The following is a 14,081-nucleotide window of genomic DNA, read 5'->3' on the forward strand; positions in this document are numbered from 1 at the left end:
TTGTATATTGACGTAAGTGTGGTGTTAGCTAAAGACTGTTCAATTGCCGAGAAAAAGCAGCGCTGAGTTTTTGAAGTCCTCAAGTTGTTGCGGCCAAATAATCCATCTTAAGCAAATTAAGGAAGTAAACACATTGCGCATGCGTTTTACATGGTCTGTCAAATTATGACGGGTGACAAAGTTATGCTTGTCTTCGGCTGTTCCATTACAGAAGAATCAGAAATCGACGGCACGAACTGACCTGCTTGGATAATTTACATAACAGCATTTTGTTGACATTCGCAGTGTTAAAAATTACAGATATTACTATTGAAAAAAAAGGAATTATTTGAAGGGATAGGGATAATAATTGCAAGTAACTTGAATATTATGAAAAGGCAGTTGCAAAGTTTCTCATTAACGATAATCATCTTTGAAATTTTTAACACTTCTCAGCGGCGACAAGAGTAGATATAAAAGGAGGTGATACTCATTGCTTAAATGTGGGAATGGTTTGATGGGTGTGCACACACATCTTTGGTTGTTTGTCACTGGGAATGGTTTGTTCGAAGAAAACGACTCACAACACAACCATCAATAAAAACTGTTTATAAAGTGGGGTATTGGGGTAGGTGCTGTGGTTCAGTTAATAGATATCTCACCTTTTACCATTCAGTGTCCCGTGTTCGAGACGAGGACTCAGAGTACAGCGTAATATGTTTGTAGTTTCATAACTTTACTCTGGGAAACTTTTCTCCGTGAATCCAGTTTTCGCCCTCCCCGTCACACCCTGTCCCTCTCCTTTAGTGGTCTGCAAAATTCAGGTTGCTTCAACGGGATTCAAACCCACGACATCTGAGGATGCCATAACCCCAATTAGTTGGGAGCAGGTCAGATTGTGTACGAGACAATTGCTTAATTGTTTAGATACCCTTGCTGTATCAGGCCTTCAGTCCCTTTCAGTACGTAGAAATGAAGCATAAAGAAACCTACGGAAAATAATAATCACTTAATAAAATGACCACCTAAAAGACCTTACTAGCAGGGGCAATACCATACTTGAAAACGGTCACAATCTCAGACTCGGTCTCTACACAAAAACTCCAGCGTGAACAGAATAAAGCGTATGGCATGATTCATAACTATGAAGTTCAGTACGTAAATTACCATAACTTACGATCATTTATATATCAATATGCATTATAGCTATTACATGTTATTAATTACGGTGTTTAGCAGGTATTTGCCGTGATAAAATAAACATAAAATCCATGATAAATGAAAGACTATAAGAGGTCTCGTGTCTTGGGTCTTGAGGCTATTTGCTTTTGCTAAAACCGTTGAAAGAGTTTCATGTTATTGGTGAATTGATGACTTGTAAGTCACCGACGACCCTCGGCGTTAAGAACATTTAACGAGTTTACAAGCGAGTAATCGCACGTGGATTGTCACGTGATCATTATTGTGATCATTTGCCACATGTTTTTCTTCAAATGAAACGTTGTCGTTCGGCAACACATGGCGCCCAAATGTCGGGCAAAGGTTTAATTAATTTGGCGAGGCTTCTCGTAGTCTTTGTCATTGTAACAGTTTTAATCATGCAGGAAGATAAAGTTAGTTGTTCACTGGAACGTGTGAAGGAGAAAAGAAAAGGGAATCGTGCAGTTGTAACTAAAAACATACTGGTCAGTGTAATACAACAACAACAACAACAACTTTTATTGACCCCTTATACTTGAAAAAAAAAAAAAAATGTACATGAAGTAAGAATTAAAGCTAAATGGGGTGTTGGCTTCCTAAAATAACTAGAAAGTTAACAAGGCTAGGAATACGCAGACTGCAGACTGCAGACCAGGGGTAAAATGCAGACTGAGGTTATAACGTAACTGTTGAAAAACCCAAACCCCTTAGAAATGCTAACCTTACGCCTAATTAGGCGTAAAACAATATTCAGGCTTAACTGTTAGCATTTCTAATGGATTTGGGCTTTTTCAACATTTAAATTATAACCTCGGTCTTCATTTTACCCCCGGTCTGCAGTCTGCAGTCCGCAGTCTGCGTTTTACACTAACCGACAGCATACATGAAGCGAGAGCAATTCTCGAAGGAGATGCTGAAGGATTGGATACTTTAACATGGCCGGAATCGTTTGGAAATCATCGATCGCGTTTTGAACGAAAAACTTGAGCTACTTACTGGCTTAAACGAAGAAATCCAACAGCCGTGTGACATAAAGGATCTCGAAGAGGAGATTGAGATGGCAAATGAAATAACGTCAAGAATTCAGGAAACGAGAGGGCACATCGCCATAGCACGTGCTCATCATGTACACCCCGAACACAAGTCCTGACTGGGCAAAATTTGCCAAGTGTACTGTCGCCAGTTCAATCCGAACAAATGTGGTATCAGGAAGGTGGGCATTCTTCGTTACCTTTATCATAGACAGCTCAGAATACGCATGAAACCTCGCCGACGCAAACGTTGACGTCAACAAGTGAAAATGGCGGATCAACTTTGATTCACACCACAAACCAGAATGAAGAGAATGCAAATGAAACACCGCCGTCGTCAAATCAAAATCAAACTTCTGGCAAGGCACGCTTGCGGAAGCTGGTACTGCCAACATTTAACGGTGAGATTACAAAATTTAAATCATTTTGGCATAGCTTTGACATTGCTGTGAATAAGAACGTTGAACCCTCTCCCGCGTGGACAAGTTTAACTATTTGCATGCCCTGTTAGAGGGACAAGCCGCCAGAGCTATCCAAAGTCTAACATGAGCATGAGCGGTCTGCCAAAACCCAACAGATAATATCGACCTATATGGATGATCCTCTCCGAGGCTACCAAATTGTACAGGTGATAAACGGGTCAACTGCGAATTGTATATGGTATTTGACAAAATCAAGGTCAATGTGCGAGGCTTGGAGTCACTTGGGGTCCAGGCAGATCAGTATGGAAGTTTCCTCATACCAGTAATCATGTCAAAGTTGCCTGCGAAAGTAAGGTTACATGTAGCTCGAGTTTCAACTTAAGATGTATGGGAACTTAATGAGTTGTTAAAGGTGATTCAGAGTGAACTGGAAGCAAGAGAAATGAGTCAGTGAAACAATGAAAGTCCATGACAAGAAAGGAACTGAAATTGTTTATGGTCACAAAAATCACCACCCCAATCTACCGCGTCATCACTTGTTGTTAAGTCGGGGGTGCCCTGCGACCTTTGTAGGGGCGACCATTATTCTTCAGCTTGTGAAAAAGTCAAGAACATACAGAGATGGAAAGATATCGTGAGATCAGACAGTCCTTGTTTCTTGTGTTTATCAAGGGGCCATCGAGCAACCCAGTGCTCATCTCAGAGGAAGTATAGGAACTGTGGCAGGAAACATCATCAGGCACTTTGTGAAACCAGTCCGATCCTAAGTGTTACAACTATAACAGCTAGAGGTAGTGTGAAGGCACTTTTGCAAACAGTTAGAACATATGCATATTCTCAGAATTGTGTTGAATTGCTACCTGTTCGTGTTTTGTTTGATAGTGGAAGCCAAAGATCCCCCATGAGGTTCCCTGGAGAGATCTGAACACGAATCAGTCAACCAACTTTGATCTCTGTGTGATGAGACTGAACTGTTTTAAATCACGTTTAAAGAAGGATCAGAAACTATTTCAAGAGTATGACAGCATTTTCAGGTCCCAGTTAGAGATGGAGTTGTAAGAGATGACAGGCAAACCACAAAGTTGCGTATCGTATTTGATGGTTCAGCAAAGGCGGATCAGAATCAGTACTCGTTAAATGGTCGTTTGGAAAAGGGGCCAAACTTGACTCCACACATGTTTGATATGTTGACCAAATTCGGAAGTTATCCTGTAGGACTAACTGCAGACATCGAAAAAGCTTTCCATCAAATTTCATCATTTTTCAATTAATCCAGCTGAACGTGACAAACTGGGGTTTTTGTGGTTCAAAAACATTGAGGACGAGAGGACAGAGATTGTGTGGTACCGTTTCTGCCGGCTCGTAATTGGACTGACCTCGAATACCGCAATCCTTAATGGCACAATCAAACATCATTTATCACATTACAAGCAGTCAGAGCTACAAATTGCAGAGCTATTAGCCAACTCGTTATATGTAGATGACTTCACAGGTGGAGCCAGTGACCATGGATGAGACTGCATTTCATTTGTATCAGAAGGGAAAGAGAATCATGCAAGAAGGGGGTTTCAACCTTCGAAAATGGAGTGCATACTCTCGTGTTCTGAATCAAAGAACCTGCAAGGAAGAGGGGCAAGGTGAACCTAAGCCAGAGGTCAAAATTCTAGGTTTGAAATGGGACACTGTGAATGATGAATTTCGTTTTGACTTTGCTGAAGTTGTTTAGTATCTCAAATATTTGCCCCCAACTAAGAGATCAGTTTTGAAGGGTTCAGCAAAACTATTTGATCCACTTGGGTTATTAGGTTAAATTTACAGTGAACTTGAAGGTGTGGTTCCAAAAACCGTGCGCAGACAAGGCCAAATGGGAATTACCATGTAGAGGAAGAAATGCTTAAAAAGTGAAAACTACTCCGCAATGAATTTGGAGCACTGACCAACATTGCCGTTCCCAGGTGTTATTTCATGAATAAGAAGAGACCACTTTGTCATCAGTTGCATTTCTTCAGTGATACCTCTGAAAATGCCATTTCTGCAGCTGTATACTTGCGCATAGTATGCCAACACGGAGATATTGTAGTTTGCCCGGTTGCATCCAAGACAGGTGTCACCATTGCAGAAACAATCCATCCCTCGGTTAGAATTCTTGGGTACTTGCATTCTATCCAAGATGGTAGATACCATCCATGTAACCTTCGAATCTCTCCCATTTGAAGTAGACACCTACTGTTGAGTAGATTCATTCACAGTACTGTGCTGGATTGGATTGGGAGGCGCGGTGGGCCTCATGGTTAGTGCGGTCGACTCCGCATCGAGTGGTCCGGGCTCGGGCCCTGGCCGGGGACATTGTGTTGTGTTCTTGGGCAAGACACTTTACTTTCACGGTGCCTCTCTCCACCCAGGTGTATAAATGGGTACCGGCGAATCTAGTGCTGGGGGTAACCCTGCGATGGACCAGCATCCCATCCATGGGGGAGTAAAAGTACTCCTAGTCGCTTCATGCTACAGAAACCGGAGATAAGCGCCAGCCTGATGGGCCTTCAAGGCTCGTAGCAGACTTTACTTACTGTGCTGGATTAAAAACCACAAGACATGGAAACAGTTTGGTTCAGCATGGTATTGATGTGATTCGCAAACTGACGGAAAAGGAGAAATAGAGATTCTGTCCAGGAACAATGAATCCAGCGGACATTCCGTCAAGGGGATGTTCAGCGAAGGATCTTATCGAGAACTAGATGCTTCTGTGAAGCATACACTGGCTTGCCTGTGGTACGAGCTACAGAAAATCAGAAGGCACTGAATTGTGTGGTATTGAAATACAGCATTCCAGTCTCTGAAGAATAACAAATAAAAGAGAAGCGAGAAACATTGGCTTCTGGGCTGACATGTTGATAATTTTCAAGTTCCCTCACAACTTCTTTTCACCACAAGTGTGCCCTATGAGCATCCGAAAACTTTGTAATACTAAACTTCACTGAAGTCAAGCCTTGTTTCGTGGGGTTAGTGTTGGGATGGGAGACCAAAACAATAAACCCCTCATAAAAAACAGAAACATCTGACCGAAAATACTATTATCGCTAACAAATGCGAACTCAGCAAGGTACAGATTCTGTTAGCTTGCTTTATGCAAAACAAATATTGATGAAAAAGCAAATAAATATTGATACACAGTTTTCAGAAAGAGCAGAAGGAAGTTTCCCGGACGGTCGATCGAGAATAAAATATTTACGACATGAAAACAACATTAATTTTGAACCGTGAATATCGAATATAAAAAGTTACGATCAGCGACAAACATTTTCGGAGATTTTTGCTACGTTCAAGTAAATTGCAAAATCGAAAGTGACATGGCCGGAATTCAGCGGGCGCCGTGATTAAGTTACCGCGGCATGTTTACTCGCCAAACAGTGAAGCATCTTTGTCAAATGATGGCAAGATACCGGGTTTTTGTAAGTTTCTTTTTCTGTCAAGTGACAATGAAATGAGTGAAGTCAAAACAAAGATCACAATCGCCCAACTCTTGTTTATGCAAAGTCAAAATTTACTCTTCAAGACGCGTACGACGTTATTTATCACCAGGTAATTCCATCATTTTGGAAATTGCAGCTACTTTATTATTCATCTGCGTCACAAGTTTTCACTGATTTTGGGCCTCATTTTGTTGAAACTCAAGCACGCTTCCAACAGGCCTGTGAACCCTTCCTGCGTACAGAGCAATACTAAAAAACTTCTCCCATATCACATTTGAACCTTAAGCTCGAAAATTCAATACACAACATGATATTATAATTCACAAAGGCAGAAAATACCACAGAATCCTTTTCCAGCGAAAATTTTATTGAAACAAACAACATATTTGCTCTTAGAGGCGAAAACCTCTTCCTATTTCATTGCGTGCGTGAAGACAAGAAACTCAATTGTGTCAAAATTACCATGTACTTCAGGTAAATACTGCTCACTTCGATTTCGTCTCGACGGGCGATAGATTGTTGTCGAAGTCCAGTACTCGTCGCTTTTGAGATTCATGCCTAGTTTATCCAACTGACTTTCCATTATTGAGCTCATAAGGGTATATTTTGTTTAAGGATCCACTAAAACGCCATTCGCGTTGCATGACTTTCGACGCCATTGCAGGCTAAGTTAATGATTCTACTGTGTTCACCAGAGAAATCTACGCAGTTCCACTACCCTCTCGATCCTAAGAAAATACGCGCAGAAGGCTCTATACACAAAGACACCACTTACCAGGGGAGTGACAGGCAAGACTTTTACCGACACGGAAAAAAAAAAAAAACTAAAAAAAAAAACCAACCCAACCCAGTAATGAGTTGTGGTGGTCGGGGTCGAGCTTCTTGAAAGAACCATCAGAATTGTGGCCAGCCACACCAATCACGTACGTTGACGAGATGACGTCGGAGGAGCTGATCAAGCATCCTTCTGTCATAACTCACTCGTTAACTACTGCACCAGCTACTCAACCCATTTTGAGAATGATGTAGAAGGCATAGTGAACATTGAGCGGTATGGTTCAAGGTTAAGGTTACTACGTGTTACCGGTTACATTTTGAAGTTCATTCGTTTATTAAGGCGAGATAACTCAGTGATGAAACGTGAGAATCTGAATTCAGACGACTGGACTTTGCAGACATTACATAGATCAAAAGTGTTCAAGCTCATTTATTTGCTACAGAGCATCAGTCGCTAGTATGTGGTAGTGAAGTAAATCAGCGCGTCAAGCAATTTAACCAGTTCATTGATGGAGACGGGATCATTCGTTGAAGGGTCGGCTAAACAATGCAGACATCAATCAACAAAGAAAGAATCCTGTATTGCTGCCAGCCAAACACAGATACACGGAATTGTTAATCATAGAGAGACATGTGCGGGTTTTCCACAACGGTGTTAGAGATACATTAAATTCAATCCGAGAAACACCCTAGGTGTTACGTGGAAGAGAGGCTGTCAAAAGGGTCGTCAGAAAATGTACCACATGTAGAAGACTTGAAGGGAAGCCGTTTACAGCACTTCCAGGACCTGACCTTCCAGTAGATCGTTTATGCGAAGGACCACCATTTTTGCACACAGGAATAGATTGGTGCAGGTCCACTGTATATTAACAGCCCATCAACTAGTCAACAAGAAACGTTTTATTGCTTTTTGTTCACATGTGCGTTCACACGAGTCATTCATCTTGAGCTAACTGAAGGTTTGACTGTGGCATCGTTTTTGTTAGCTTTCCAAAGGTTTTCTAGCCGTAGAGGACTTCCGTCAAAGTTGCTGACTCACAACGCCAAAACCTTTAAGTCTGCCTCTGTTGAAGTCAAGAAGATTATTCATTCTGCTGCCGAACAAACAAGTCAAAGAGAGCCCCATGGTGGGGTGGGTTATCGGAAAGGATGGTACGACTGAGTGTGAAACGGTGTTTGAAGAAGTTTATCGGCCGATCCTCCTTAAAAGTTAAAGGGTTACGTACCTTGATCGTGGAAATTGAAGCTACGCTGAACAATCGACCTTTGACATACATCTTTTTTTGATGATGGAAGTGGAATCTCGTACTCCCTTACCCCAGCGGACTTGATCTATGGTCGTCAAATTGCGGTTACGGCTTGCCAGAGATATTATGAGGTCATCAGTACATTCAAGTCGCTAACAAGAAGAGCAAAGCACCATGAAATGACTACTTGAAGGTTTCACTAAACAGTGCGTAAGGAGTACCTTCTGAAATTGCGTGAAACTCCACAGAACGAAGCATGCGAAGAACCAACAGTCAGTAGCCGTTGGAGATATTGTAATTCTGAAGGAGGATGCAACTACACGCTGTTAGTGGAAGCTAGCAAAGGTTAGAGAATTGCTAAAGAGTAGGGACAATGTTGTGAGAGCCTAACCCTAACCCTAACCCTAAGTCCCTAACAGTGGGACACAAGGGAGACCAGTCATCATGAAACGTGCCTTTGACCACCTTTTAGTTTGATTTTCTTTCAGGCAAATCAAACTCCCCTGGGAGTGTTAAGAGCATTACACGAGTTTTCACGTGAGTTATCGCACGTGGTTTGTCACGTGATATTGTAATCCTTTGTCACATGTTTTTCTTCAAATGAAACGTTGTCGTTCGTCATAACACCCGGAGCCGACTCGTTGTTTTTGTTCTTTCGTTACTGCTCTCACCACTGCGCCAATCTTGCTTTCTTCCCTTTGATTGTTTAAGAAATAAAACTGATTACTGAAAATTTAATAGGAAGTCCTTTGGTTAGATTGGAGATCACTTTAATTAAGAGTTCTAATTTGTTCATAAAACTTAGGCCATCCCTTTTTTTTTCGTTTAGCATCGAATGCGTTTCCTGATATTGGGTCGGTCGGTCGGATTGAAAAAAAAACAACAACAACCTAACCCATTTATACGGGGTGTTCGCGTCTTCTGTAAGCCGCGGCTTATTTTCTCTCGTATAAACGGCCCTATTGTTTCTGAATGTTTAAGGAATCAGATCGAACTATCGCAAGATCTACTTTTAAACTTGCGTCCTAAAGATATCCCGTATGTTTGGTGGAGCGTCGTCCTAACTGACTTCAGTCGACTTAAAAATGGTTTTTTCCAAACACCTGCTGTTTGTAAACTCTAAATAATTCACTAAGCCATATAACCTATGACAAGCTTGCCGGATAATTGACAGAAAAGTTCTTTTTAAAATCACAGGATGCTCTTTATCATTTAGAATAATTCTTTAGTGGTTTTGTGATTATACACATTTTGTGCTTTTCGAACGAGAAGGGATTTGCCAGCTGATCATTTCCTAACCAAAAGATGCATGTATTGACACAATAGAAGCCACCTCTCAATAATGCTTCTTAAAAGGTGAAAGTTTTAAATTTCAAAATAGGAGGCTATTAAGGAGAAAGGGAAAAATAAAGCAACTTCATAAATAAGATTTCTTCATGAATTGAAGCGAGCATAAGTTTCTCTTTTTTGATAAAGAGAAAAGATTTTTTCTGAATCAAAAACATTCTGTCACCTGAAGGCATCGATATTTGAAGCTCATGTCTGCATGTATCAATTTCGTTCGGTAAGTATTTCTATTCCTTCTTCATTTCTTTGCCTATTTTTTAGTCTACATACAAATATTCTGTGATTTCTCGAGCGCTGAAAGGAAAAACGTTTTCTTTTTTCAAATCGGGAACAGTATCATTCCTTCATGCATTCAGAGGCGCATTCGTCAAGTTTGACAGAGCAGTAAGATCATGCATTTACGCTTTAAAAACTCCATTCCCTTAACCGTCAGTATAACTAGGTTATTTAAAACACCCATATCTATATATATATATATATAAGTAGACAGGAAATCGACTTGTCTGCATAGAGTGCTCGATATCGTTAGATAGAGCAGAAATACAAAACAAGGCTTTTGATAAAGAATAAATCAGCTTTATATATATCCTTTTTCCCATGAACAAATTCCAATTCAAAACGTATTTCTGCAGAGAAGACCCACTTTAATTTGCGAATTGAAAATGCGCCTTATCATGACTCTCGCGTGTCATAATATGTTTACTTTGAGATTTAAGGTATTGCCAGCTGCTAAGCCCTAATATTGGTTAAAATTGTTTTGTATTCAAAACAAGGCTTTTGATAACGAATAAATCAGCTTTTTTTGCGGCAACCTTACTAATTCTTGTTGTTGTCGGATTCTCGTTTCTGCATGGGCTGGAAATTTTTGTGCTGGATGGATTAGGGTTTGTCCTGCCTGGTTACCGGGATGAAAATGATACAATGCATTTTCGTGATAGAATAGAAAGTATTTAACTTCCAATTGTTTCCATCTATCGTAAAGTTCGAATTAATTTCTTTTGATGTTAAAGGTAAGAGAATTTTTTAGGTCTCCGAACCGATAGAAGGTAAATATTGTCGCCTGGTAAATCTTTGCCAAATTTCATGCACGCTTGAATGGACGCTAAGGCTTCCTATGAAAATAAGAGGGCTGAAGTAATTTTTACATATGAACAGATGATGAAAAACTTCCCGTTAGCCGAGGTCTCATATAAACAGCTTTCATCTAGAGTTACCGAGTAACATTGATTCGACTCTTTGATCTTAGCTGATGTCCTTAAATGACGAGATATTGCCCGAGTATAAGCTGGAGGTACCACACACCCCTTCTGGAGTAATTCTACACTACACTACATTCAAGGCAACATGGGATTGGGCAATACTTCTGTTTACGCTGTACACCACAGTCTCTGTGCCATTCATCGTTTGTTTCAAGTATGAGAAAATCGCCCTGGCAATCTTGGACCTGATTGTGGATTGGCTTTTTCTTGCTGACATTGGGTTAAACTTTCATACAAGTTATGTTGGTAAAGATGGCGAGATCATTGACAATCTGAAAATGATCCGAATGAACTACCTTCGTAGCTGGTTCTTCTTGGACCTTGTGTCATCGTTGCCGTTCGGAATTTTGTACTTTGTCACCCAAAACTTAGACACGGTAAGACCCTTCGTCATAACTTGCAACTGTATGACCAAGCATAAAATAACTGACGGTTGGACTATTTTTTTAAGAAAAGTAAAGCTCTCAGACTCCCTTGATTTTCTTGAGAAAATCCTGGTACTTAACTCATTAAGTGCATGCGGTCATTTCAGTTTGGAACGGCTCATCCATTGCTCCAGGCGAACCTTGTCTGCGCCTCATTTGTCCTGCAGCATCGGGTTTGGTTCACACGTCAAACCTTTTCATATATAAGTGGTATCAAAGGATTCCAAAAAGTTTTTTTTTTTTTTACCAGCTGACCGAACCATGTTAAAAGCCCTGTATAGAAATCAAACTGAAATAGTTATATGGAACCCGATTGACGAGTCAAGTGTATGTGATCGGAATTCTAAGGGCCTATTTACACGGTACGATTTTTGTCGCATGCGACAGCGGCTTACCACAGGCCACGACATGATATACGATTGTTGTGTACGTAAGGAAAAATGTCGCAGCATTTTATAACATGTTTTAAAACGCTGCGACAATCGTAAGTCATGTCTTAGGGCCGATATCGATTTACACGGTATGCATGCGACAAGCTCACGACAGGCCTACGATATGACCATGGATAGTATGATTGTCGCAGCGTTTTAAAACATGTTTTAGGGCCGATTTACACGGTACGATTTTTGTCGCATGCGACAAGCTTACGACAGGCTATGACATGAGTTACGATTGTCGCAGCGTTTTAAAACATGTTTTAAGATGCTACGACATTTTTTCTGACGTACACAACAATCGTAAAGCATGTCGTGGGCCTGTCGTAAGCCGTTGACGCATGCGACAAAAATCTTACCGTGTAAATCGTCCCTTAGGCCTCAGCGGTAACTGATGGATTAAGGAGGCCCCATCCAGTTTACGAGGGAGAGTGGGAGACTACTATGAGACACAAGGGGACTGGGAAAGGGTTTTCAAACGTATGGACCGAGTATGACAATGAATTGTATGAGTCATCCTGTTGAGAGTATGATAAAACGAAAATTCGTTCGTCTATAATTTTCCAGTAAGTGAATTATTTTCGTTTTATCGTATGGACTGAGTATGGGCCATGTGTCATTAGGAATTTAGAGTAATTAGTCTCCAGTCTTAACTTTAACAAATACTTTATATTTCAGAACTTAACAAACTTGCTGGGATTTCTAAAGGTTTTTCGATTATTGAGACTAGGAAGAGTGGCAAGGAAGATAGATAAATACCTGGAGTATGGCGCGTCCACTTTCTTCCTCCTTATGTTGACCTTTTGTTTGGTTGCACATTGGATGGCCTGCATTTTTTACCTGATTGCTACAACTATTGACAAAGATGAGCCTCATAACTGGCTACAGGTATTGCAAAAACAACAAGCAAATTGCATTCATTCGAAACTTATCAATCATATCAATTACTTATTTACTGAATGTATTTCTCACATGACTTACACGAGTGGACATTTATTTTACACTTTTTTCAATCTTCTTATCATTTTGCATATCACGGGGAAGAGTCCATTTTTACCTTTTTTACTTACTACCGCTGCCTCAAAAACAGGTGAATGTTTATCTGATAATTGTTAGGTTTATTTAATAAAGAACGCATCCCTCGGATAGCCCGGATATGGAAAACAACGCAAGGGGCACGCTTATTTCCATCCATTCTCGAGTTGAAATTATTGTTTTTGTTCATTAATTTTATTTCAAGAGAAATATTATAAAGTTTATGTTTGTAGGTGTTGGGACGAACTATAGGTGATCCCTATGGGAACAGGACAGAAGTCAATGGTGGCCCCAGTATTGCGGCCAAATACGTTTCAGCTCTGTATTACTCATTGACTAGTCTCACAACCATTGGATTTGGCAACATTGCACCAAACACCACAGCTGAGAAGCTCTTTGGTTGTGTAACTATGCTTTTAGGAGGTGGGTGTATTCGCCATTTTATTCTTTACCAATGTACTTGTTTATGTCCGATTTCTTCACTCCGAAGCGCAATTCGTTTGTCACTGCTCGTATATTAATGGCTTTGCTTCCACTGATCATGTGTATATCAGCTGTGAACTCAATTGGAGTTTCGATGCATGATACTTCGGTTTGGATTTTCCTTTGAGAGTTTTTTTAGCTTGCAAGAATGGCGTCGCACAGTTGAGTTCATATCAACCCAGCCATCGACAGCTAACCAGGGCAAAAATTTGGTTTTATCAACGGAGTTGATAATGTAAATTGGCCACCGTGCAAAGATTCTAAAAAGCTGACGTTTCGAGCGTTAGCCCTTTGTCAGAGCGAATCGAGGAATTGTGGGTTATGTGTAGTCCTTTATAGTAGAGTAGGAGCTATGCTATTGGTGGTAACATGGCAACGTGAAAAATAGTAATACATTACTTAAATGAAAAGCGTTCGTTAATACCGTGAGGATTAAGGGAGCCGATATGGAAGATGAATTTTTGTTCCAGATTCTTGCGGTTTTCTGTCGTACCTAGATGTAGGGAAAGGCCGCAGATAGCCATGTGTTTTTTGGAGTGGTTAGGGAGATTAAAATGACGAGCGACTGGCTTAGATGCATCCTTGTCATTCTTCTCAACATCGGGAAGGTGTTCGCGGAATCGGTCGTCTAGTCGTCTACCTGTCTCCCTAATGTATAATTTATTGCATAACGTACAGGTTATGCAATAAATGACATTTGCGAAGGTACATGTGAAACGACCGGTGATCTTCACAGATCGCTTAGGTCCCGATATCTTGCTAGTGTTAACAATGAAAAGACAGGTTTTGCATCGTGAGCGCGCACATTTGAAAGTGCCGGGTTGCTCGTTAGTTTTGAGCGCGCTTCTAACTAAAAAGTTACCTACGTTTTTGTCGCGTTTGAATGAAATAAGTGGAGGTTGCGAAAATATTCTACCAGTCTCGGAGTCATTTTGGAGTAATTTAAAATTATTAAGAATGGTACTTTTAACT

The 14,081-nt window shown here is 40.6% G+C and overlaps 1 protein-coding gene across 10 annotated transcripts in view; it reads left to right on the top strand.

Annotated features, from left to right (window-relative positions):
- LOC137978456 (potassium voltage-gated channel subfamily H member 5-like) overlaps window positions 1-14,081 on the top strand; it is a 48,541-nt gene that overhangs the window by 25,088 nt on the left and 9,372 nt on the right. For all 10 annotated transcript variants that reach the window (XM_068825391.1, XM_068825397.1, XM_068825388.1 and 7 more), the window contains 3 exons: window positions 10,720-11,109; window positions 12,270-12,479; window positions 12,860-13,049. In XM_068825391.1, coding sequence (XP_068681492.1) covers window positions 10,720-11,109; window positions 12,270-12,479; window positions 12,860-13,049 — 790 coding nt within the window. The remainder of the gene's footprint in view (window positions 1-10,719; window positions 11,110-12,269; window positions 12,480-12,859; window positions 13,050-14,081) is intronic.

Source organism: Montipora foliosa, chromosome 12 (assembly GCF_036669935.1).
Source record: "Montipora foliosa isolate CH-2021 chromosome 12, ASM3666993v2, whole genome shotgun sequence".
Classification (NCBI taxonomy): Eukaryota; Metazoa; Cnidaria; class Anthozoa; order Scleractinia; family Acroporidae; genus Montipora; species Montipora foliosa.